This window comes from Crocodylus siamensis, chromosome 5 (assembly GCF_052110815.1).
Source record: "Crocodylus siamensis isolate JL-2025a chromosome 5, ASM5211081v1, whole genome shotgun sequence".
Taxonomy (NCBI): Eukaryota; Metazoa; Chordata; order Crocodylia; family Crocodylidae; genus Crocodylus; species Crocodylus siamensis.
The window spans coordinates 129130998-129157592 of NC_143399.1; the positions used below are offsets into that span (position 1 = coordinate 129130998).

Consider the following 26595-nt stretch of genomic DNA (forward strand, 5'->3'; position numbering starts at 1 on the left):
GACATGCTGTGTTAAAGCAGTGGTGGCATCAAAGAAAAAATTAAAGTGAGTGATGTAATATAAAGAATTACCACATCAATCACCCAAGTGTATTCTGTTGTGCCTGTTTTGATAGACTTTCATTATTTGTCATCTCTATAAGGATATGACCTGGGTTCGTGACCATAAACTGAAGGGCCTGGTAGCAATATGGAGGGCAGGGTAGCTCCTGTAAAATACCACAATGTTGCAACCTCCAGAGTAAGGCAAGTATAGGACACCTCAAAGTCCTAGCCTCCACTGCCTTGTGGGTACTCTTTGGTTGGAGAAAGGCTAAGGAGCATTACCCTGACAGAACCACACCCTCGCTGAGGCGTTAGGCAGTCAGCAACAGTTCTGATCTGTTGCTGTCTGGGAGAAGCTATAGCCATCAAGGCATAGAATGGCTGGACTCAGTGTGGCCTTTGGATTCTGGCTCAGTGGTGTAAAGCAGGGATGGTAGGTGTAGGGAAGCCTCCATTCCTCTGTACTCTTGCATTCTTCAAAGGTCTTGGTGTGATGGTCTCTTGAATATGTGTCAAAGGTCTTGGTGTGATGGTTGCAGGACTCTGTCCAAGCAGATTCATCAGTCACCAGACTAGATTCTTACATGTACACCACGACCCAAAAGATCGATGGTTGCCTACTATAAGGATGTGGCAGATGAAAAATTCTTCGTCATTCAGAGAAGAATAGTCTGCTTTTTTGAATGAGTAACAAGTCCATCTTCTGTGTCTTTAGATGACTACCACGTATCATCCTCCTCTGCAGTCTTCATAATGTGTTTGGTCAGCTGACCAAGCTTTTTTCTTTCTGGGAAGTATCCCAACCAGGAAGATAGCCAGCTTGTGCCCGGAAGTATTAGAAACAGTGATTACTCTAATATTTGTGCTAGTTAATATGACTGTCCATATCTGTTGATTAGGATCTTAGGTTTTAAAAAGATGCTGTCAACTTGAAATTAATTAATTTAAAGAAAATTGCAGGTTTTTAGCAGCAATCCCCAAAGTATTTTTGAAGTTTTAAAAAAATAACTACTTTGCTTCTGTGGTTTTAACATTTTCAGCCAGTGAAAAACTGACTGTAAACAGGAAACAGTGATACGCACCCTATACTGTCAAATGTGCAAGTGAAAGAGAAAATGAACTGAAAACATTGTCTTAATTTTCAATTATCTTGGCTGTTACAAGTAACCTTGGTAACTATGATACTGTCATGCAAAAATGTAGCTTTCTGGTGTTTCTGCAGTTGATCTTTTTAATATGTACAACTGGAAAAGAAATTTTCAACCGCTTCAAGGACTGACTTAATTTCTATGAAGGGTTAATGCTCTGAGAGAGAGAGAACATCCAAATACAGTTGCTTTTAAAGCAAATTCACTTTTTAAAATGACATTCTAGGAGAGAAAAATGTTGATCTAAGAAATACCTTTTTCTGTGCCTGATGGGTTTTTTTTTGTTTTTTGTTTTGTTTTTTGGGGGGTTTTTTTGGTTCCATATTATGAGATCCTGAATTAATACATTCATTTTTAATTGATCCAGATCCTAGTGTAGTTTTAGCTTTATACTCATACTTCTTTCATAAATGGTTATTTTGGTTGAAAAAGCTGATTTATTTATTTACACACGCACATACCACCAAAATAAGGCCTATTGTTTTAAAACTTCTGTGTTTAAACTGAAAGGCTATTAACCCTCCAGTTGGAGGAAAAATGCAAGTAAGAAACGTAATTACATATTAATCTTATGCTATTCAAAATGTTGTGTGTAGTAGAGTTAACAGCTTGTCTACACTTGGAAATTAATTGAAAGAGGTATTCCAGAATATTATTTTGGCAAAAACTTCTAGCTACGTCTACTCCATTCTGAACAAGAATATCCACATAGGTGTTTATACCAAGCAATTTGTGTAGCAATACTATTTTTGGCAAATTTCCAACTAAGGAAGTGCTTACAAAATCAAATCAGTTTAACTTTGCTGTAGCTTGGGCTGCTTTTTAGGAACTGTTCTTTTCTTGCGTAAATAGTGTCTCATAACATTGGAAACAAAGTGGAGAATATTGTTGTGTCACTAGACCATCATCCACAGTGCACCTACATCTTGAATAATATGAGCAGTTCCAGTTTCCACATATCAAAAAAGACCTAGAAAAGGTACAGAGAAGGGCAGCTAAGACTATCAGGGCAGTGGAGCTGTTGCTGTATTAGGAGAGGCTAAAAAGGTTAAGAGTCTAGAGTTTGGAAAAGAGAAAGCTGAGAGGGAACATAATAAGAGGTTTATAAATCATGAAGGATGTGGACAAAGTAAATAGGAACTGTTATTTACTAGGTCCGAGAATACTAGAACTAGGGACCATGCACTGATGTTAGTAGGAGGCAGGTTTGAAATAAGCCGAAGGGATTTTTTTACAGAACATGTTAATTTAGCCTTGAAACTCATTGTCATTGTAAGTTGTAGAGATGGATAGCATAGCCAGGTTTAAAAAGGGACTAGGCTAATTCATGGATGTTTGATCCATTAATAGTTACTAAACACACAAATCAGGCTTGTATCCTCTGATATTCCAAAACCTAAAATAATGGTAGATCCCAGAGAGGGTATGATTACTCTAGATAGATTCTGTTCATATGGTCTCACTCTGAAGCATTTACTGCTACTGATACCATTGACATTTTGAAAGAATTTCAAGAAAATGTAGAAGAAAGGATGTTCCATCCTCAGAATTAAATTACCAATTGTAAAGAATCTGATGGATCAAACTATTGCTCCATCTAATTTTGTTAATGAAAATTATAATTGATTTAAATGAGTTCACTCTAAGAGGTTTGCCTTTTTTTTATGAAGGCTGATTTAATGTTGTAATTAAGGTTTGTCAGCCCTCTGACAGTATTTTGGTTCCTTCATTATTGGCACAGGGTTTCAAGTTCTTCTCTGCTTTATATAAAACCTGTAGGAATCCTGCGAGTGGCAAATAACATTGCTCTTAAAGTAAATAGCATTTTCTCTTAAAGTACCTTAAGAAACTTGTAATGCTAAAATGAAAATTGAATTTGTGCAGAATTTGATATAATGAATACTCCCAGTAAACAGATGGTATCAGGTTTATGCATAAATCTTAGTTTATACTGGAGGGAATAGAAATTTCCTTTGCTATGTCTTCTACTTTTTCTTTTCCTAAGTAAGTTATTAGTCTTCCACCATCTAGCTGATGGGAGCAGTCAGTATATTTTCATTGAATAGCTGTGCAGTTGACCTTTATTTAGAAGTTTTGTCACTGATAACCAGTACCACTTCAATTCCAACCTTGTAAGTACCTGTAATTTGATACTATACTTCTCAGTTTTTCCCAGTAAAAATCAGTGTAGTGCATTTTAAATGAATCAAACTGGCTAATGTGTATTCCTCAAAGCATTTGTAAATGGTTAATCACCATTCATTGCAAGTAGAGGAAGAAAAAACACATGGGGGTAATTATCCAGTGGAAAGAATTACGTGGAATTTGGAAGATTCTCCAACGTTGAATGTTTAGTTTGAGATTGGATAACTTTCTGAAAAGAGATGCTTTAGCTCAGCCATAGCTATGGGTTTATTGTGTATACTATGTTTAAATCTTTGCAGCTAAGTGAATCATTTCTTGTCTGTCCTACTAGTTGATATTTCCCTACAACGTTTCATTATGTTATTTCTAAATAATAAATCTATCTTACCTGTTTCAGTTTTGGGTGTGATGTTACTGTTGCTCAGATTTTGCTGGTTTTGTCTTCCAACTTTTTGCCTCAAAAAGCCTGTCTGGCTTGGGGGGTGGAGGAAATCTTTGTGGACTGTGAGGCAGATGGCCTGTCTTGAGCTTGGACCTTTTAAACTACTGCTTTAAAGTAGGAGTGCTCAATCCCTGATCTCTGTGGGCCGGTGGTACCATGTCATATTGCCTGTGGCCCTACTCACCATGTTGGATACATGGGGGTAGTGTAGGGGTCAACATTTTGAGCACCACTGATTTAAAGGAATCTTTCATTTATTCCCTCTCTTTCAATGAGGGATGCTTTTAGCAAGAGGTGTTTTAGATCAGGGTGCAGATTTATTAAACACTTCAACTTATGGCTTGATAGCTGCATCTATATTTTGTGCTATTTGATGGGTGGTAAGCTCCACTTTTCCATGAATAACCAGTGACAACCTAGGGTCATAAAAATGAACGTGGATTATTTTGCATTTAGTATTTTTGTCTGTGACTAAAACTAGCAAGATAAAACAGTTGTTCAGGTTAGCATACATGAAATAAAGTAGCTGTAGCAGGCATGAGCTGTAGCAGTTCTCTCTTTTGAATATTAACTTGAAAGCTTTGCCATCTGACTTCTTTTGGTAACACTTCCTGTCATCTTTAGCTTACGTTTCACTTGTAACTTCCTTTAAAGCTCATCTGTGCTACAGTGAGTGGAACCAGGAACCCTGTTATAATTTGTTTTCAATGTGTAACATAGAGTCTTTCTATTTGTGTCTCTGGAAGGAGTTCTCCTTCAGCTAGAAAAGGTTTAGCTTTAATGCTTTAAATCAGGGGCAGCCAACTTGCAGCACATGTGCCACAAGTGGAATGGGCATCATCTATGCAGGCATGAGGCATACTGAGGAGGGAGCAGGCAGCAGGGTAGCAGACTGGCAGGGAGCAGAAAGTGCCACAGATTGGGTGGGGAACAGAAAGCAGAGTTGCAAGTCTGTTTAATGAGGAGCATCATAATAGACACAGTTCATGATATTAAAATGACTGTGCTGTGTAGATCTACTCTGAACAGTGTTGTAACACCCATGCCCTATCTCTCTGTTAAGGCTGTTGCAGTTAGACTTGCACTGTAACTAGAACACTGTTAGTGAAATTATTGATAAATGTTAGTGTAAAACCAGTTTTTGATTAATACTGTTTACAATTGCACTTTGACAGATCACTCATGTAGTCAGACTCTGGCTCAATAAGAAGGCAGAAATTCTGGCTGGGAGCCTAGATACTAGGGTTGTGTGAAGCTTAAGTTGCTGATTCAGTTCAGAGGAGATTCGACCCGATTCAGCCACCAAATCCCCGAATCTAATCGGGAGACCAATTAAAAGGTCCGAATCAATTTGAAGCCTCCAAATCAATTCAGAGAAGATTCAGGCAGTCCCTGCTCATTGCTGTAGGGAGCTGGACCTGGGCTACTTGCCAGTAAGTAGGGGGCAGGGGGGCTGGAAAAGGAGGGAGGGGACCGTGAGGGGACCCCCTCCAGACCCCATCCCCTGCCTCCTCCCCAAGCCCCCCTGTGAGAGAGCCCTCCACTCACCGGCTGCTGCAGCAGCCATCGGCCTCTGGGGGTTAGTGGCAGTGCCTGCCCCCTCCCCCCCATGCAGTGGGGGGCAGTGCAGAATGCCACCCTGCCCGGTGATTGCGTGCTTTTTTTTGTTGTTGTTGTTCCTAAAGAGCCGGGACACTGGTGCCAGGCAGGGGCAGCCATTGACAGGGCTGCCCCTTCTCCACACATGTCCTGCATGAGCTGCCAGCTCTGTCCTTTGCCCTGCCCCCAGCCTCACTCCCTCCTTCACTTCAGGGGCCTTGATCTGCTTCCTGCCCCTTCCCCTGCCCTTTCCCCTGCAACAGACTTACCAGCGGATGCTGTTCTCCAAGCTGTCAGGCTGCGTATCAGCAATCAGATCAGTATTGGCCGATATGGCTCATTAATAATCGGCCATCATTATTGTCCCAAAAAATCTTTATTGGTGCATCCCTATCTTAGTTTTCAGATCAAAATGTGCATGTCAAAATATGAAATCATTGCTGGTGGCATGCTTTGTGAATGAACAAAATCAGATTAGCTGAAAAATACTTGGAGGTGACATGGTGGAAAGGAAATTTTAAGAAATTGGGTTTGAGCTGTTTTTGCTTCTAAGCAATGTTCAAAGCTTCTTCCTAAGGAAGACTTTGTTTTTTAATCTGAAAAAATATCAGGAATGTTACATTTGGTGTTTTTTAGTTTAGTTGGGAGATTACTTGAGGGGTAAATTAAAGTGTGCATTCCCTTTACAGCATAATTGCAAAGGAAGACTACCATAGGGTAATGTGTTGATAAAACCATGTTTTAAAACTTAGTGAAAGTTTCTTTCTCTCCTAGTTGTTTGGCCTTCAGTGTCTTGTCTGTTACAATGTAATTTTACTAGTACTCTAATTACTGTTAACTGTTTCCGCGATAGGAATATTTTTAGCTGTAGAACAAATAGCAAAAAGAGACGTCTATAGTTTTATAAAGAAAGCAAACTAAAAAAAAGGTGGAACATTATCTGTTTTTCATTTGTGTGCCACAGGAGGTCTGCTATGTTTAAGGAAAATGCATAGGATAGCTGAGCATGGCGTGGTAAGCTGCCATCCTCTGGTGCCCTTTTCTGACTGCTGCTTTGGACTTGCAGTGATCCGTTCTCTTGTGACTCAGACTTCTGTGCGGATCACTTTCATTCTTGCGTGCTTTGAGGCAGGACTGTTCAACTTCTAAGTCCCTGGGAACTGCATGCATGCGTAGATCGCACCAGGATGCTGCACAGGTATGCGAGTGTCATTCCTGATTTCTCATCCCTGCTGCTGCAGTGCACCACGTGTTCATGTGCCTTCCCCCTCAAGTGCTACACCATGGGGATGTAATCCTCCCCCACCTGTGGGTGCAGCCCGAGATTTGCCCTCAGCTCCCTGCACTGCCCCACTGCCCCGTCCCCCTGGAGTGAAGGCAGGAAGCAGCAGCCAGAAGAGAGAGGGATTGGGTGTGGACACTGGAAACTCCTGCTGCTATTACATCTAGAGCGTGAGGGGTAGCAGCAGCCTGGTGAAAGAAGGGGGCTGCAGATTAATTCTTCACAGGCTGCATGTTGCCCATGGGCTGCCAGTGGACAGCCCTGTTCTAAGGTAAGAAAGTCCACCAAGCCATATTCCTGGGATCTTACATCAGTTCTTCAGCCTTTGGTACTGGACTCAATGTATCTTTATGCTTATTGTCTCAGAGTCTCTATTAGTCCTTTACCCTTGGGAATCAGATTTCACAACCCCTGTGTCAGTAACCAGTAAGTGAATCCAGGCCTTTGCTCTACTCAGGTTTTGAGTCGTAGAGCCCTGGTGCTAGCAGTTCAAATCTGCTCTATCAGAATTCCTTCCTCTCTCTCTGTGGACAGTTTCCTGCCTTTGCTTTTCTTTGGACCTTGCAGGTTTCTTTGTTAGATATGTTAGAGAATGGCACCCTATAGGGCAGGGGTGGGCAAAATGTGGCCTGTGGGCTGGAAGTGGCCCGCCAGCCATTCCATCCAGCCTGCGAGACCCCTAAAAAATTTAGAAAATTAATATTTATCTGCCCCTGGCTGCCTGTCATGCAGCCCTCGATGGCTTGCCAAATCTCAGTAAGAGGCCCTCCGCCCGAAATAATTGCCTGTCCCTGCTATAGGGGAAGGGGAATGCTGGTGGAAATATGTTCTCTGTGGAAAAGAAACTATAATGTCAGCTGTTAACTCCTGTGGCAGGCACTGGAAAAGGAACAAGGTCCCAGGAAGTGAACTCTATCTGATCAGTGCTCCAGAAGACACTGAGAGAGCAGGAGGAAGACCTAAGACAGGGGAGAAAAGCCAAGTCAGTGTTAAGAGGTTGCTGGCAAAAGAATAAACCGTAAAAGTAAACCTAAAGTAAGGAGGCTAGGATTCTTAGAAGGACACCTAGAAGGTAGAAGACTCCAGGAAGTTTACATGAGACAGGAAAGCTCTGGTATTATACCCAAGTGGCAGGCCTGAAAGAGAAGCTGGGAAAGGACTCCAGGACAGCTATAGGAGACAAGAAGTAATCTTTGGAGGGGAAATGTCAGACGAAACACTGGGGAGAAAACAGGGCAGCCCATGGGTCCATAGTCTTTTGCCCAGGCACCACTCCCACAATTGCTCCTGCTGCAGCTGGGATCTCCAGGTGCCCCACTCCCTCCTCCAATTTCTACTTCCAGCCCATGCAGCAGAAGCGGCCCCAGTTGCTCAAAAGTTGGAGATCCTTAATGTGAAGCAAGCTGTTGCAAAGGACCTTGATAAAAAAGTAGGAACTGTATCTCCAGGAAGGGGGGCTTGCACTTAGGATGCCTGCCATGGATTTGTATCTGAAGTCCCAGGCTGAAGAGTCTGGGAGGTAAGATGGTTGCTGAGACCACATGGACCTAAATTACTTTGCTCAGTGGATGGTATTTATAAACTGATCTGACTAATCTGGCCTGAGCCAGAAGTTAAAATAAAAAAACAGTATGTTTGCTTGAAATGGACTGTGTGTTTTATACAAATGCTCAGTGTTGGCTGCATTTATTTAATCACCTTCCTAGTTAGTTTCTGTTACTGAGCACATGCTGCTTTTGGCAGCATTTTAATGATAGACAATGTACTTAATGAGGTTTTCTTGCATGTGAATGTAAGATGAAGAGCTTTTTTCCCAATGCTGAGTGGGGGCAAGGGGGAAATTGATCTTGTATTCAAGCAGACATGGTAAGACTTAGCTCTCTTCTTGTTCTTGGCAGGTTTGATTCTTGTCCTTTTGGGGAAGGGGAATGACTAGCTTTCTCTTTTCTCAACCAGTTGCATCTTTTCTGCCTGTGTGTGTGCCCTATTACTCCTTTGCATCTTTGTTTATTATGTTTCAAGGAAAATTTCTGAGGCCAGTTGTAAATGGAAACTGCCTGGTGCAGCCATTTTGAGTTGGGGTCTGGCTTTTCTGTGACGTTTTTATGCGGATAAAAGTCTTAAGATACAGTTATCCTGGCAAAAAAACCCACTTGTTTTTAACAGGAAAGGTTATTTCCCTTGGGAGCTTGTATAAGCTGTGTTGGCAAAAGTACTGTTGATGGTATAAACCATTTACCTTCAGTTACTTTTTGCTGTTATGGGTCACTGCTTGAACCCATTCCACGCTGCAGGCCTTAAATCTTTGCATCCCAGAGCACCAAGACCACTATTGATCCTCATTCCCAGAGACAGTGGGAAGGCATAAATTCTGCAGTAAGAGAGTAGCAGAAAGAGGGGCACAGTGTAGTTGCGTGCAGCCAATGTTGTGGGCCAGATCCGGCCTGCCTGGAGATTGTACCTGGCCTGCAGGTTGTAGGTTGTCAATCCCTGGTATAAACTATGTATGTAATAGGAGAGATGACCATTGTAGCTATAGCAAACCTTTTCCAGTTCAGGCTAAATATTGAAGTTGATATTTCGGGGGGACTCTAAGGAGATCAGGTATCACACTTCAATTGAATTAAAGTGTGCTTTTTTAAAGAATCTGCTTTTTTAAAAATCCCAGTCATAAGTCTTGGTGGAAGGTGTGTTCATGCCATTTTTAGGCTGTTTTACTTCAGTAAGAAGCTCACACCAAATTTTACTTCTTAATGGTATGCGTTCAATTGGATCTTCTTTTCCATTGACAGAAGTCACTTCTTTTAGTTCTTGAGCCATTCTGCACTCTGTGCAAAATCAAGTATCTAATTGATAACTGGATCAATTAGATCAGCAGTGCTTATAGTTTTGGCCCCACAGACCATATGAATGGTGTGGGGTTGATCTGCAGGCCTTGCTCAGCCTCACACCACCCCCAGCTGGCTGGTATCAGACTCTGGGGGCCCCACACCTCCCTGTGTACCCAACATAGTGTGCAGGGCTGCAGCCCACAGAGCTTCCCACAGAAAGGTAGAGAGCCCCGTGAGCCAGATGATGGCTCCAGAGGATGGATCTGGCCTGCAGACTGGGAGCTGAACATCCCTGAATTAGATGGGTTTTTAACCATAATAAAATTCTCTGATATTTGTTCATTTACAAGAATGTAATTTATTGTTTGTCTCAGGTGATTAAACTTATGAACACAGTAACTAGTCACAAATGAATAATCTATACATTTTTTGCCCATGTACTGACTTCATCTTCAGTTGCATATTTAAAGGTCATTAACTTAAAGTATTTTTCCTTTACAGGTCATGTTTATTTTAAGCTTTCTCTTTGTTTTGTAAGAGATGTTTATGTTTCTTTGATACTTACATTGTGGTGGTTTTGTTTCAGTGATGTTTTGGCGCTGCCCATTTTCAAACAGGAAGATTCCAGCCTTCCACCAGAAAATGAGACCAAACACCCACCGTTTCAGTATGTTATGTGTGCTGCAACCTCTCCAGCAGTTAAATTACATGATGAAACTCTTACTTACTTGAACCAAGGTCAGTATGGCTTCTCTTACGTACATTGGTAATCAGACCTACTGTTAATGTAGTTTAATAAACATTGGCATCACTAACTGTGTCCTATGAATAGATGATGGTCTCCATTTAAAAAAAAAAAAAAAGATTCATAAGAAAAACCAAGGATGCCACCCTACAGAAGGTTTCCCCAGGCTGCTTTGTATGCTATTTTAAGTTTTTACTTGTGCTTTGTTATTTGGTGTATGCCTCTTCTGACCAGTGAATTTGATCCTAAAAGGAACATGTTATTTTTGTTTGCAATACAAAAATGTGTGTGTTTAAATTTATCCAGTATAGTATGTCATCTTTGCTTCTATTTATAGATTCCTTGATTTCTTTAGGATCATTTCTTTGGTTTGCAGTTATGTGGTGAAAGTGGCCAGGTTTCATTTTCTGGATTTATAAATGATTTTACTAAGAAGTTATAAAGAATAGCAGCATGCCAAATGTTGAAGCTGACTTCTGTGGGTCTTAATTTGGGTGCTTTTAATCCAAATTAGAAAATCAAACCAAATATTTAGTTGTCTAACCTCAGGCACCAAATTATGAATATCCTCCCCTTTAAAGTCAAAGATATGTGACCTGGAATTCTGGAGTTTTGCTTATTCACCTGCCACAAATATCACCTCATTTAGAGCACATAGAATGTTATTCAAATAGACTTAACCTCTTAGAAAACTTCTCTTTCCACCTTGGAGCTAAGACCCAACCACTAGATTACAGGAGCTTGTGAGAATAGATAAAGGGCAATAAAGTGTACTGAGCAATTTCAGAGGTAGGGATAAGAGAAATCAGGGTGTTTGCACACAGAGGGAGCATCTACACATAGCCATACAGTGCCTTTGTTACTGCACCATCATTTAGAACTTCCTTTTGGAAGTACCAGCCGGCTGGCCACACATGGTTATTTTTGGCTGTTATGTCGCTGTAGCAACATGCTGTAACAAGGGAGTGCGTTGCTACAGTGATATAGTGGCAGAGTCGTGTTTTTTGCCAGCAGATGCTACAGCACTGTAGGGTCTTGTGTAGATGTGCCCAGAAGGTAGTAATTAAGTCTCCAGTTGGTCAGGACTGTATTCAAAACACAGAATGTATCTTTTTACCTTATTCTGTGATAAATCATGGTCAGTGCATCAAGTCATGGAAGTATTGAATTCTATAAAAATGTAATTGCATCTGAAACTACATTTAGTTAAAATTTTAAAAAAAGTTTCAATTTTAATTTGATATCCCTTTTTAAATGCGGTTGCTATGGAAAGTGGTTTGACTGTGTGTATATGTGTATAGATGTGTGTGTATATATATCTATATATCTATCTATGTGTATTTTTAATAAGGAATTTGAAGATCAAAATCTCCAATCCTAAAATGTCAATTCAGTGGCCAGTGTTCAAGCAGTTTGTCACAGTGTAGACCACTGGTACCCAACCATTTTGACAGACATCCCACAAATTAGCCCTGCACCCTCCCCTAGTGCCACTCCCATCCCTTTTTTCTGTCAAATCTGCAGTTCAGCTTTCTGCTCCCTATTCAGTGTCTCCTGCCCAATCTTCTGCTCACTTTTCTCATTTCTGCCCTATCTGCTGTTCTGCTGCCTGTCTCTTTCCTGATCTGCCATGTGCCACACCCTGAGGCTGCTTGTGCCACTTTTGGCACTCGTTCCTCAGGTTGGGTCCCCATGGTGTAAGCTACTGTCCTGCAGGCTAGTAGTTCTAGGTAGCTACCCCCCCTGGGTTTGAAAGGTGTACAGGTAGAATCCCACCCAGGCAAACTTTTTACAAAGTAACATCCCAAAGTGCTGTATTTACCCAAATACAAAATGACCCTGAATTTAAGATGATCCCTCAATAATTAGATGTTATACACGTAAAATTTATAAATTTGTAATAATTTTGCATGTATATAATCAAATTACTGGTGGATCATCTTAAATTCATTCCCCCCACTACTGCGGACAGCTGGGAAAGAGGTGACGAGGGGGGTAGTAATGAGGCAGGCATGGGGGCAGTATGGGGGCACATGGTAGAGCAAGTCTTGGGGGGCTTTAAGGGGGCAAGTGGTAGGGGGCAGGGAGTGAGAGAGGCAGGTAGCTTGCCCCCTGTTGTCCATCCACCTCCACTTCCCCCCCACCCATTGTGATTGCCCCCCTGCAGTCTCAGGCTGCCTCAGTCCCCTTTCCCTTGCCCCCCATCTTCCCTGGACCACCTTTCCCTCAACCTTACCTTTACTCCGCACTGGTAAGGTCTATCTTTGCACCAGCCTGGGGCACGCAGCATGGCTTCAGCCCAGCCCCGTAGCAGTGGCATGGAACTGACAGTGGCTGCTACAGGACTGGGCTAGAGCACTGTTTCTCAATCCGTGGGTCAAGACCCAAAAGTGAGTCGCAAGAATATATGAAAGGGTTGCGAACAAACTTTAAAAAATGGATTCTCCTTTAAAGAAGAAAAACTTGGGAAACCATGGCTTTTCTCTTGCAGGCTAGTAGAGTTCCAGCCTGCAAGGGGCTATGTGGGGAAACAATGCTGCAATGGCATACAAATTAAAAATACAATATATAAGCTATAAGTCAGCCACAAATATTTTTTTCTATAAGAAGATAGGTTTATGCTTTTCCTAATTTCCACAACCTCCAGTATCTTGGTGCTACTATTTTAAGCCAAGGAAATGTTGAGAAGAATTTGAACACTTTCTTTATCAGTAATATTCCCACTTGTCTGTTGGTTTTTCAGTTTTGCTTCAACATTCTGTGGGATGTGGTACACGTAAGTTCAGGAATAGATGGCCAGCACTTCAGTGTTTCTGTTTAGATCAGGTGTTTAATCTTTATTTTGTCTTTTGTGTCTTATTTCCTTCTCATTTGTATTTGAGGGATTACTTCTGTGCATAAGTTTTACTTTTTAAATTCCATCTGTTAAAACTACTTGTTGAAGAGGAAGGATAATATAGTGAGGCAGGTGTTAGACATGAACTTGTGAAACTCTGAGTTGATTTTTTTTTTTTTTTTTTTTAATTTTAAAGCTTTAGAAAAGGGTGAGCAAGTCGTTCTAAATGCTGCCTCGTATTGTCAATATCTAGTAAATTCTAGAGCTAATCTCTCTCTCCTCCATTAAGGAGATCTTTTTAGCACACCTAAAACTATTCTTTTATGTGTTTTGGGTTTTTTAGTAAGCTGTGAAAAAACTTGATTCTCTAAATTTTATTATTTGAAGTAAATAAGTGATGAAACCAGCACTGTTTTCTTTAACATTCCCTTTCTGATCTTTGGCTTCCATTCTATCTGTGCCAGCAAATAGCTTCTCCCATGTTTTTCTTCTGCTAAAATTATGCAAGGAGTTTGTGCTATAATTCAGGAATGTTTCACGTACAGAAATAGATGTAAATGAACTAATTAGGACAGGGGTAGGCAACGTTTTTTGGCCAGAGTGCTGAAAAAACCACAGTGTCTACCTTGCAAGGTGCCAGAGTGCTAGCATGCCAGAAAAACAAAATGAGGGCTAGGAGGGGGAGGTACATGGCAGGACGCACTGCATATAAAGATATTTAATAATTATAAATGTTGCCTTTGTTGTGTATTCCTTTTTTGTTAAGCATGTTGCAGTGAGAGAAATAAGAGAAAGAGGGAAAAAGAAAGAAAAAGGAGAGCAGAGAGAGAACCAGATACATATACACGCACACAGAGAACCACACCCACGCACACACACGCATGCACGAACAGACACATGCGCACACACAACCAGAGGCAGACAAACACAGAACGAGATGTGTGGACACACGACGCCGGGCTGCTGGGCCATCAGACATAGTCTGATGTAACAGTGCCCTGGGCCCCCTGCAGCCCCTCTGCTTCCTCAAGAAGCCAGCCCCCCTGCAGTGCCTTGAGGGACCCCACTGGTCACAGGGCACCACGATGAGTGACTGCCATCAATCACAACCCTCTGGGTCCGACCACGGAGCCAATTTCCCAGCCAGCGGATCGTGGTGGAGCCAAGGCCACAACTGGGCAGTTTGGCCAAGAGGTGATCATGGGATACCAGATATATGACATCAATCTCTTCTCCCTTGTCCAGGTGATAGGTCACCTGGTCATAGAAGGAAATGAGATTGGTCAAACAAGACCTACAAGCAACAAACCCGTGCTGGCTGTCCTTTAGGATGTTAGCCTGGGCCAGTCCCTCAAGGATGGCCTCCTCAATAAACTTTTCTAAGATCTTCCCCAGGATAGAAGTCAGGCTAATGGGCCTATAGTTAGCCGGATCCACTCTCCTCCCTTTCTTGAAGATCGGCACCACACTGGCCTTCTTCCAGTCTTCAGGCACTACACCAGAGCGCCAGGAGTTTTCAAAGATCCGTGCCAGGGGCTGGGCTATGATGCTCACCAGCTCCTTGAGTACCCTGGGGTGCAGGTTGTCAGGGCCAGCTGACTTGAAGGTATCCAGCTTCTCAAGGTGTTCCTTCACGAGGTCAGCATTGATGGAGGGTAGGGGATCCCCCTCACCCAGATTTCCCTGTCCCATAGCAGGCATGGGCATCCCATGTGACTGATGAAAGACTGACGCAAAGTACCTATTTAATAGGTTGGCTTTTTCCTGGGTGTCAGTTGTCAGTTGCCCCATCTGGTTTAGCAGGGGTCCAACATTGCCCTTGCTTTTCCTCTGGCTCCCCACATATCTGAAAAAGGACTTTTTGTTGTCCTTGATGCCTGAAGCTAGTTGGAGTTCAGTTGCAGCCTTGGCTTTCCTGGTTTGGTCCCTGCAGGACCGGACCAGCGCGGAGTAATCCTCCTTGGAGGTGAATCTTGTCCTCCATCCTTTGTAGGCTTTCCTTTTTAGCCACAGGAGGTCCGCTAGGTCCCTGGAGAGCCAGGAGGGCTGGTGTGCCTTCTTGCTGCCTTTCCTCCATGTTGGAATAGATTTAGCTTGTGCACTGAGGATCGCTTCCTTGAGAAGCAACCACTCTTCTTGAACTCCCATCTCCCTGGGGTCATGGCCCCTGAGGGCCTGACCGACTAGCCTCTTGAGCTTATCAAAGTCGGCTTTTCTGAAGTCAAGGACTTCTGTGTTGCTGACTGACTTGCCAGCTTTACGGCAGATGGTGAAGGTGATCAGCTCGTGGTCGCTGTCACCCAACTTCCCATCGATCACTAGGTCGCCGATTAGGTCGTCCCCCGTAGTCAGTACCAGGTCAAGCAGCGCTTTGCCTCTCGTTGGCCCATAGACTTCTTGAGTCAGGTAAAGGTCATCCACACACGAGAGAAAGCTTTGCGCCTGCTCAGATTTAGCTGAGTGATCTTCCCACGAGATGTCCGGGTAATTGAAGTCACCCATGACAACCAAGGTCCTGGAGCAAGTGGCCTCAGTCAGTTCCCGGGCGAACTCCTGGTCAAGCTCGGGACTTTGAGTGGGAGGTCTGTAGTAGACGCCCACCGTTGTGTCCCCTGTGCCGAATTCCCCACGAATTTTTACCCAGAGGGTCTCTAGCTGTCCATGCCGGTCGCCAACATCAGCTTGCAGGGACATGTAGCTTTCCTTCACATAGAGAGCTACACCCCCGCCCCTTTTGTCAACACGATCCCTCCTGTATAGGGTATAGCCCTCTATACCCGTGGTCCAGTCATGGGTGGAGTCCCACCAGGTCTCCGTTATCCCAATGACATCATATTTCTTTGCACTGAGCAGGAGGACGAGCTCGTCCTGCATGTTGCCCAGGCTCCTGGCATTAGTGTACAGGCAGGCAAGTGTGCCCTTGGGGGCTCTTGCCTTGCCCACAGATTGTGCCAGGGCTGGGGCAGGGGTGGGCTCCCTTAAGTGCCCCCTTAAGTGCCTTGGTCCACTGGCTTTGCAAGGGCTGTTCAGTGGGCCAGCAGGGGCAGTAGTCCCCCCATCCCCCAGCAGGCTTAGTTTAAAGCCCGGTGGAGCAGGTCAGCCAGCCTGGCTGAGAAGAGCCTCCTTCCCAGGGGAGAGAGGTGGAGGCCATCTCTTCCCAGCAGCTTGCTGCCTCTCTCTCCAAAGAGCGGGCTGTGGTCATGGAAGCCAAAGCCTTCCTGATAACACCAGCGCCACAGTCTTTGGTTCACCGTGTGGATCCTCCTATAATATGTAATTATATAGGATTGTACCTGTAAGTAGCCTCATTCCAACCTGGTACTTCCCTTTTCAACAGTGTTGCTTTAAGTCATCTCCTTATGCATCTTAACAATATTTTGATCTACCTTCCATTTTACTTCTTTTTGGTATGTGTGACACCACAAAGTGTAGAACTAGCCTCTCTGTCTCTGTCTCTGACTCTCTCTCTCTTTCTCTGAAAGACTGCTCCCCTCTCAAAGAAAATGGTATGTCAGTGTAGCAAATATCAGAGGAATTCAAGCTTTGGAGACACCTGCCCACTGCAATAGATCCTCTTCTGCCTTTTAATCATTCTAGTCCTACTTCTAGAGGTGTTGAGAGACTTGCCTTTGTCTCATGATCTCCTCCAAGCCAAGGGACAGAATGTTTCCTATTGTTTTCAGATAAACTGTTCATACCTTCCTTTGTACTAAAACAAACTCACCTATAGCACAGCAGGATGATTCATCATATTCAGTGGAAAATTTTTGGTGTTGACTGTTTTAAATTGCAACTAGTCAACAACTCATTCAAGGATCGGTATTTCTAAGAATTTATGCAACTAGTTTTTCCCATACACTGGTATAAAGCTAAAATGCAGGCAAATAATATAATTACTATGCTGTTTCTTTGCTAACAGAGTGTTGTTCCTGTGTGAGTATTGCTTTGGTAGTCCCACATTGCTTTAATCTATTTCTTTTTAAATGTTAAGAAATTAATATTTGAATGTGTTTTGTTCCTTGCTGCCAAATAATTGGAGCAGATGTTTAAACTGCATGTAAAGTAGGAAGCCCGTGGTTTGGAATTATCTGTAGTTTCAAGGGTACATTAAAGATTTAGCATCTTTGTTATACTACCTGCTCTGTGCTGTGAAGTAAACCATGTTTTCTGCAACTTCCTGTGTGGAGTTCTGTAACACAGTGGATACCAACTAAATATTCATTGAAGTGTAGTAAACACAAAGAGGCTTTGTGTTGACTTTTTTTAATTGATATAAACTTTTTCTTTTCTCTAAAGGTCAGTCCTATGAAATACGGATGCTAGATAATCGGAAAGCTGGAGACATGCCAGAGATCACTGGAAAGCTGGTGAAGGTGAAGTAAAGTTGTTGTTCTAGATAACATAACAGGGATTGCAGCTGGCTGCATAGTTTGTTCAGTGGTTTTCATATTGTGACTCAATGTTATAGCAGGAAAAAAAACTGGAAACTTTTCTGTCCCTCACAGTCTAACCATGAAGAAAGGAGAAGTTGCAGCCCAGGTTTTAAGCTTGTTGAGAGACAGGGAGTGCTAATGGATAATCAGGGTTTTCTTTCCAGTTAACATGGCTGTCTCAAATCAAGTGACTTAACCAAAAAGAATAAAACAAGTTGATTAAGGTTTTCAATTTTGTTTTAACGTGTCGTATCTGACATAAAAGTGTTGTAACACTTGTACGTCCTCAGGTTGTGACCATTAACTTTGCAGTTATTTACCATTCTCACTAGGGATTCATATCTAGAATTGATTTTGTCAAGATGATAATTTTAAAAAGTGATGCCGTTGATCATTTAATCAGCCTTAATCAGCATGGTAGGATTTTGCCTTTGACTGACCTACCCTGCTGCCATTAGGGAAGAATATTCTGTATAGGTATTGGGGGCTCCTCAGAAAGCCACAGTTATGGGTAGCCATCCCGTGCTTCCCAATTTTTCTTGCAAGTTATCTCTTTAGAGAAGAAGACTCCTTTTTTGTTGTTGTTCTGTAATTGTGGCTGAATGTTCTTTGCTTTAAAATATGAATAGTTATACTTGTCTTTTAAAATAAGCTTGAAAATTATGGAAAACCTTGAGCTTAGTTGAAAACTTGCTTTCCAGCATAAGCCAAAATGACTCCCCCTTTTCTGCAGGAAGACTATTTTGGTGAACAGTTCCTGTTTCCTGAAATGTCTGTCTGTTTGTTTGTTTGTTTGTTTGTTTTTATTTGAAGTGATCAAACTAGGGCGTGATTTGATAGAGAACTACATAAACATGGGGATTACTCTTATTGTTCTTCAGGCAAGCAGTGGACTGCTTTCCAGTTTACAAAATGCTCACATTTGCAAACATAAAGTAAAGCACTGGCAAGCAGCAGAGTTAGCAGAGCACAGCAGACAGCTTCCTTTTCTAAAGCCCTGGTTAGCGTAGCAGTACACTAGAGTCCTAAGTTCCCTAGAACTTTCCCTTTTCCCACACAGCTTGTGGCGGGTAGCTGAGCTGTACGAGCTGTTTTGTGGCACTAGAGATTAGTCTTATGCAAGCTTCCTGATTCTTCTGATGGCTTTCCTGAATCTCTTTAAGGTACATACTCTTCTTGTTTCCCCAGCTGGATTTCTGCTCCCAATTCCAGATTTCCTTCTCTAGAATCTTAAACATTGCTAGATTTATGTACACCACATAGTTTCATAGTTTCATAGTAGCTAGAGTCGGAAGGGACCTAGGTAGATCATCTAGTCCGACCCCCTGCCTTAGCAGGAAAGAGCCCCGGGGTCAGATGACCCCGGCAAGGTGCTCATCTAACTTCCTTTTAAAAATCCCCAGGCTAGGAGCCTGCACCACTTCCCCTGGAAGCTGGTTCCAGGCCCTAGCCACCCTGACTGTGAAGTAGCGCCTCCTAATATCTAATCTAAACTTACCCTCCGCCAGTTTGTGACCGTTATTCCTGGTCACTCCTGGCAGCGCACGGGGGAACAGGGACTCCCCCAATACCTGCTGATCCCCCCTGACCAGTTTGTAGCAGGCCACAAGGTCCCCCCTTAGCCTTCTCTTGTGGAGGCTAAACAGGTTCAGGTCCCGTAACCTATCCTCATAAGGCCTGCCCTGCTGACCCCTGATCATACGAGTGGCCCTCCTCTGAACTCTTTCCATATTGTCCACGTCCCTCTTGAAGTGTGGCGCCCAGAACTGGACGCAGTACTCCAGCTGCGGCCTGACCAGTGCCGCATAGAGGGGGAGGATCACCTCCCTGGACCTGCTCGAGATGCATCTGTGGATGCATGACAGGGTACGATTGGCCTTCTTGACTGCCTCCCCACACTGCCGGCCCATGTTCATCGTGGAGTCAATGACGACTCCAAGATCCTTTTCCGTCTCCGTGCTGGCAAGAGGGGAGTTCCCCAACCTGTAAGTGTGGTGCCGGTTCTTCCTCCCCATGTACAACACCTTGCACTTATCAGTGTTAAACCCCATCCTATTCTCATCCGCCCACCGTTGCAACCTGTCAAGGTCAGCTTGTAGCCTATTGCACCCTTCTAGTGCACCCACATCCCCCCACATCTTAGTATCATCAGCAAACTTGAACAGGGTGCTTTCTACCCCCTCATCCAAGTCACTGATGAAGATGTTGAACAGTGCGGGCCCGAGGACCGAGCCCTGCGGAACCCCACTGCCCACATCCCTCCAGGCCGAGAAGAACCCATCCACTACCACCCTCTGGGTGCGGCCCTCCAACCAGTTGGCGACCCATTTGACCGTGTGGGCATCGACACCACAGTCTCCCAGCTTTTTGATGAGGACAGGGTGAGAGACAGTGTCGAAAGCCTTCGGGAAGTCCAAAAAGACTACATCCACAGCAACCCCTGCGTCTAATGATTTGGTGACCTGATCGTAAAAGGCCACCAGGTTGGTCTGACAAGACCTGCCACTGATAAACCCATGTTGGTTGCCCCTGAGCATGCATTCCCCCGCAAGGCCCTCCTGGATGTGTGCCAGGATAATTTTTTCAAAGAGCTTACCCGGGATTGAGGTCAGACTAACTGGCCTGTAATTTCCCGGGTCCTCTTTTTTTCCCTTTTTGAAGATAGGGACCACATTGGCCCTCTTCCAGTCCTCCGGCACCTCGCCAGAGCACCACGAGTGCTCATAGAGCCGTGCCAGGGGTCCCGCAATGACCTCAGCCAGTTCCTGTAGAACCCTAGGGTGAAGATCGTCCGGACCAGCGGACTTGAACACGTCCAGCCTCTCCAGAAGTACCCTAACTAACTCCTCGCTAACCCTTGGCCCAGGCGTGTCTCTCTCGGGGCCCGAGGGGGGCCCAGCAGGGAGGTGGCTGAACTGGTCCCTACTTAGGAAGACAGAGGCAAAGAAATCGTTAAATATGTTAGCTTTGTCATCTGGCGTGATGACTAAGTTGCCCATCGTGTCCTGCAGGGGCCCCACATTACCCGGGACCCTCTTTTTACCCCCTATGTATTTGAAGAAGGACTTCTTATTGTCCTTAATCCGGGAAGCTAGTCCTATCTCCAACTCTGCCTTGGCCCTCCTGACTGCCCCCCTACATCCTCGGGCGACTATAACATAGTCCTTCTTGGCGATGACCCCATCTCTCCATTGGGTATATGCCTCCCTTTTAGCAAGGAGACATTCCCGGATGCTCTTAGTGAGCCATGGGGGTTTATGTGCCCTCCTGCTCCCTTTGACCCTTGTTGGGATTACCTCCCTTCGGGCATGGAGGATCGTCTCCTTAAGGAGCAACCACTCACCTTCGACATCTGATTCCCTTCCCCTCTGGGTCCTCAGCGCTTCCCCAACTATCCTCCTTAGCTTGTTGAAGTCAGCCCTCCTAAAGTCTAGGGCTGTTGCCTTGCTGCAGCCCTTTGCCACCTTACGCTGGATGGTGAATTCCAGCAAGCGATGATCACTGTCTCCCAGGTGGCCCATCACCCGCAGCCCCCTCACCAGGTCATCACCCGTGGCCAGCATACGGGTAGGGATATGCTGATTTGAGAAACATCAGTTTAACTGGGGGGTTGTCAGCTAGGGGTACACATACCCCTGGGGATACTTGAGAAGGCCCTAGGGGGTATGCACAGGCAGGCGAGTGGACACAGAGCACTGCCACACACCATCCTGTGAAATAGTATGTTTCAAGTTAAAGTTGAAGGTAGTGGTAATGTACTGGCTTAAGCAAGTATGCAGATATTAGGCCTCCTCCACACAGTACAGGTATTGCACAGTTAACTGGCTACCTGCTACACATGCAAAGTAGCTATTGCACAATAAAATGCTTTGACCAGCTATAAAATTAGATCTTGAAAATGTATACTAATTTTATAGCTGGTTTGCTGTCAAGATTTAATTTGTATGTGCAGCAGGATTTCTCTGCTGCAGCTGGGAGCCAGGGCTGAAAGTCCTGCAGCTGCTAGGGACCCTAAATCCCAGCAGCTGCAGACTCTGTCCTGGCAGCATTCTGCAGCTGCTGGGACCCAGAGTCTCACAGCTGCAGTTACTGGTCTCCACAGCGTGCTTCCTGGTGATCCCCCACGCACCCCTGGGGTGGGGACATCGTTGCTGTGGCGATCTCCCAGTTGCATGGGTTGCCCCTACAGCTAGGAGCTGCTCAGCTGAGGGGACTCCTAGCTGCGAGAGCTTGCTTCTTGTGGGTGCAGGAGGAGCCTGGAATCCCGGAGAGCTCCAGGATCTGGCTTCCCCTGCACCTGCAGTAAGGTACAGTCGGATCCAACGTGAGATCCCACCATCGTGTCTCCTGCCATGCATTTGTGGCATTGCAGGGGACACAATTTCATGAATTGTGTGTTAGATCCCATTGTGCCTTTACCTGCATCTGTAGAGGAAGCCTTATAGTTTTGTTTTGTTTTGTTTTTTAAAAGCACCTCATAGAATTTAGAGTTTAGTTTCAACTTGAAATAAGTTGAAACATTTGAGAATATGAAATTGGTATATAAAACACCTGAACAACTTTGACTCTGCTTCTGCAGGGAAGTTTGTATTTTGGTGTGAATTATACCCATCTTGCAGAAGGAGAAAGTGAGGCACAAAGGTATGATCACATTTGCTTCAGATAAAGTGGTAGCTATTGTTGCCCATAACTATAAGACAGTGGTTCTCAACCAATTTTGACTCAAGACACCCCTGTACAGACTCAAAGTATCCTTTAAAAATGCCAGCTCTTAGTATTCACTCTTTTTGAACTATAGAAAAATAATGGAGGAATTGTTTTGTTGCAAAGAATTCAGAAAGACTACACCTTTTCAAAACACTTTTTAATACTGTGGATTCCTGTTTGGAAACACTGGTTTTTATCTTGCAAATTATGTTTGAACAAGTAACAATGCTAACGTTGCGTGGCACCCGACTAAGGCACCCTGGTTGCCAATCACTGCTTTAGGAAAATAGGCCCCACGTGATTTGTCCAAGGTCAAGTACTTAGGGAAAGAAATGAAGTGTTATGACTCACAGTCCCCTGCTTTTATCCATAGTGCTAGCGATGATTTTTTGTTTTAAACTTCCTTCTGGATCTGCAGTAAACAATTATTTTAAGCACGTCATAATGTATTTCCACTTCTGTCTTGCCAAATACTCTCATATCTATTCTATCGCATCTATTCTTTCTAGTAGTTGAAAGAACATGTCGAAGAAATTAAAATGCATAGCATATTGTTGGTGGATTTCTGAGAGAACACTAGCAAAAGAACTTTTTCCCTCCCTTTTCTCTTTTACCTCCTTTCTGACAGTGATTATCTCCATTTTTAAACTAGGCTGGCAGCTACAGTCTTGCTGTCCTGCTCCTTTCCTTGTCCACCAAACAGGGAACCTGTTCAGTGATAATTACAAAAGGTGTTTTTAGACATGACCATCACATTGTTAGACTTCAGGACCTTGAAGCTGAACCACTGTTATCTTCTGTACCACTGCTTTGCTGCTTTGATAAACTTGCAAATTTTTGCCTTGTTGGGGCTTTGGGTAGCATTTTGTGTATCTGGTAAGAATAACCTGCTGTTGATCATTCGGAAAGGCATTTTTTAAATTTTACTAGTTGAATAGATTTTATGACGAACCATTAGGTGGTAGGTGTTGAGAGATCAGAGTTGCTTAATAAATTCATCCTGTTTTGAATTGCTGTAGCATATGAAACATACTGTGGGGCTGTATTTTCATTTTGGACAATTGTTTTCTACAATAAGATATTTTTGTATGTCTGAAAACAGCTGCAAATATATTTACATTCCCAACAGGTTAAAAAGTTTCGGTGAGAAATAATGCCCAATCCTTTTGTATGTTTTGGAAACTAATAGTTTCACACCCGGCATATGAGTGAAGCTATGATACTGAGTTCTTACGTCAGTTTAAAAGACACTTTATCTAAAGTTAACACTTCTATTTGGTAATTGTTTAATCTGCTGTTGTAAGAAGCAACGCCCAGCAGCGTTAGAATTGAAAGACTTGGGACTTTTTATCCATTTTGACTTTCTCATTTGTGTAAAGCCAGTTTGTTTCCCTCTATAGCAGCTTCTCCTGTATGCTTGTTCATACAGTTGGAGAGAGAGACTTTTTACTAAGAAAATGTGATTTGTAAAACCACAAAATATACTAGCTGTATTCATGGATATGTGTAATATCTGAAATCTTTCTACTGGGTTTTTAATGAAATCAAATTAGTTGTGTAATGAATAGTAGAAATAGTTCTAGGCTATGAAGTTTCTGTTAGTGGTAACTAAATTGAAATAATTGTTCATTAATATACAATTTAAGTATGATTATCTAGTAGTGAAACTTTTTCGTAAACTGTTATCCATTTTTTCCCTCAAGTATTGGAGGCTGTTATACAGAACTTTTAAATATTTAGATTAATACATTCCTGTTTAGAAATTGTAAATAATACTTTTGCAGATATTTTGTATGAACCTGTTAAATTTTTTAAATAATCAATTTTATAGACCACTGCTGAAAGATACCTTCACTTTTGATTTTTCAAACAAAATTTTCAGTACATTTGGTTCAAGCTTTAGTTAAATGCTGTTGAGAATGAATTAATTGCAGTTGTGAACCTTTCTTGTTTTTTCTACTGTTAACCTCACAAATCTTGTGATCTTTCCATTTTGTGGCAGTCCTACCTTAAGCAGTTCCCTCAGTCTCTAATAGGCTTTACGAATAAAAACTTTGTTGACTCTTTATTCCACTTCACACTGCATTATAAACACCTCTTTGGTTCAACTCTGTTTTTATATTAATAGTTAATTCTGAAATGCTTTTGAATACCTGGGGGGGGGGTTTGTTGCAAAAATGTTAATACTCACTGCTATTACATGCCATAAGAATATTTTACCTTGAAATTGTCTTTTAATGTGTAATAATTCTAAGACAAATTTGTAATAATTTCTCCTCTTATTAACTAGAGTATTATAAGAGTTGTGTTCCATGACAGACGGTTGCAGTATACAGAACACCAGCAGTTAGAGGGTTGGAAGTGGAATCGCCCTGGGGACCGACTTCTTGACTTAGGTATACCTGTCACCTTACTATCAATAGGTTAAAACAGGAAGCTTAGTAAATTGATCCTAATTGTGTCCACAGTAAGGTTAGTGAAAACATATAACTTATATGCTGCTTTATTTATGTTAGGATATACTAGTCTGATATGCAAAAGTTTTCACCTGAATTGCACTGTAATTTTTTTCAGTGTAAAACTTAAATGTCATCATGTGAAGACTATTATAGAAAGGAAACATTAACACTCCATAATTATAGAGAGGTAGTTAGCTGTGATAATCTGAATGTAGGCAGAAGGCAAGGCGGGGTGGCACCTTACAGACTAACTTGTTCAGAGACTAGAGAGCTTGTTCAGAGAGCTAGTTAAAAGAAGTTAGTTTGTAAAATGCTACTCTGCCTTGCTTTATGACTACATACCATATTTTCTAACATAAAACACACAACTTTTCCCCCAAATTGGGGTGTGTGTATTAAGTGAGAAAGCTTCTGTTTCTCACTGGGATAGAAGCACAATGCTTTGATTCCTGTTGCACAGTGCATCAGCATTACTGTTCAGGCAGCCGAGGGAATCAGTTGACTTACTGGCTTGTTATTATTCACTCTCCACATGATAACAATTGCCTCTTCTTTTTAATGGTTTTGATGTATGATGAATCAAGCCAACGTTTCTTAAGACAGGTTTGCTGTCTACTAGTTTATGATCCTTTTTTCCTTTTTCTGCTTTAGTTGAGCAGGAAAGGGAAGGTGAATCAGCTGAAGACTAGGCTCTGTTCCTGCTTTGTGCAGTCATACCTCTGGAAAAAACTTTTCTTTATTTTGCCTTTCAAAAACAAGGTGTATGGTATATTCTGGAGCATGTTTTATTGAAGAAAGTATGGTAATTATGTTCTACTAATATTTCTTTTTTTCAGAATCGTAAATCTTTTCTAGTAGTTGGGAACAGACAAAAATAATATTTTTATAAAAATAGACTATAAAAACATCATAAAAAGTGGACATAATTTGATATTTAAGGAGTTCTAACTTTTTTTTATTTTGCATGTGATAATTTTATGTAGTTCGTAAGTGACAGTTCTGTAAGATTTGTAGTAAAACCTTGTGTCTTAAGACTACCTCACATCAGGGGCAGATCCAGAAGGGGTGGTGTGGCACAACTGCATTTGAGCTCATGGCACAGTGTCTGCCTGGAGCCCCCTGCTTTTGTGTAGCTCCCAAGCTCAGAGGGTGAGCATTTTCCACTGCTTATCTCCCTCCTTTTTCGGCAGCTGAATTCAGCACAGAGGAGAAGGGTGCACACAGCAGTGTTCACCCCTTGGGCTCCAGAGCTGCCCAAAAGCAGAGGCTCTGAGTAGATGCCACCTGATCAGCTGGTAAGCTCGATGTTCACTGTTCGTGTGGAGATCCAGCAGGAGTTTCTGCTGACCAGGTAGCGAGCTCAGAGCTACTACAAGTGCAACACAGCCAAATGAGGGTGCACCTCCTGCCCTGTCCCTGAGTGCTGCTGTCTCTGATTATTCCTCAGAGACAGATTGTGGTTCTGTGCCATGTTTATTAGAAGACCACAGTCGTTAAACGCCCAAGTTTTTGTCAGCACTGCGCGGCCACTGACAACGAGCTTCACTGAGTTTATTTGTAAAGTAACAGGTTTTTATTCAGAACACATTCAAGTTAGCTCACAGCTTTTATACTTTGTACTTTTTTTATTTAGATATTCCAATGTCAATTGGAGTAATTGATATAAAGACAAATCCAAGCCAGCTCAATGCAGTTGAATTTCTGTGGGATCCTGCAAAACGTACATCTGCTTTTATTCAGGTTTGAAACTTTTTTGCATATGTGTACTGATTTGGTCTTTGTCAGGTCATGAATGCAGTTTACTTGGCCCTGTAACTTCTCTCCGTGAATAGCTGAGAGAGATCCTGTAGGTTTGTTTGTGAAGAGAGGGTATTTGCTTTTCCTTTTTCTTTTTTTGTAAATATATAACATCCTAACCAAAGCA

General features: G+C 42.8%; 1 protein-coding gene across 4 annotated transcripts in view; it reads left to right on the forward strand.

Moving 5' to 3' along the window:
- The window catches only part of UBP1 (upstream binding protein 1), a 79066-nt gene that overhangs the window by 23690 nt on the left and 28781 nt on the right, over window positions 1–26595 (forward strand). For all 4 annotated transcript variants that reach the window (XR_016442766.1, XM_090050341.1, XM_090050338.1 and 1 more), the window contains 4 exons: window positions 10078–10229; window positions 17369–17445; window positions 24503–24608; window positions 26305–26411. Coding sequence is in view for 3 of the 4 variants with exons in the window: in XM_090050341.1 (XP_089906467.1) it covers window positions 10078–10229; window positions 17369–17445; window positions 24503–24608; window positions 26305–26411 (442 nt within the window). In the remaining variant the exon portion in view is untranslated. The remainder of the gene's footprint in view (window positions 1–10077; window positions 10230–17368; window positions 17446–24502; window positions 24609–26304; window positions 26412–26595) is intronic.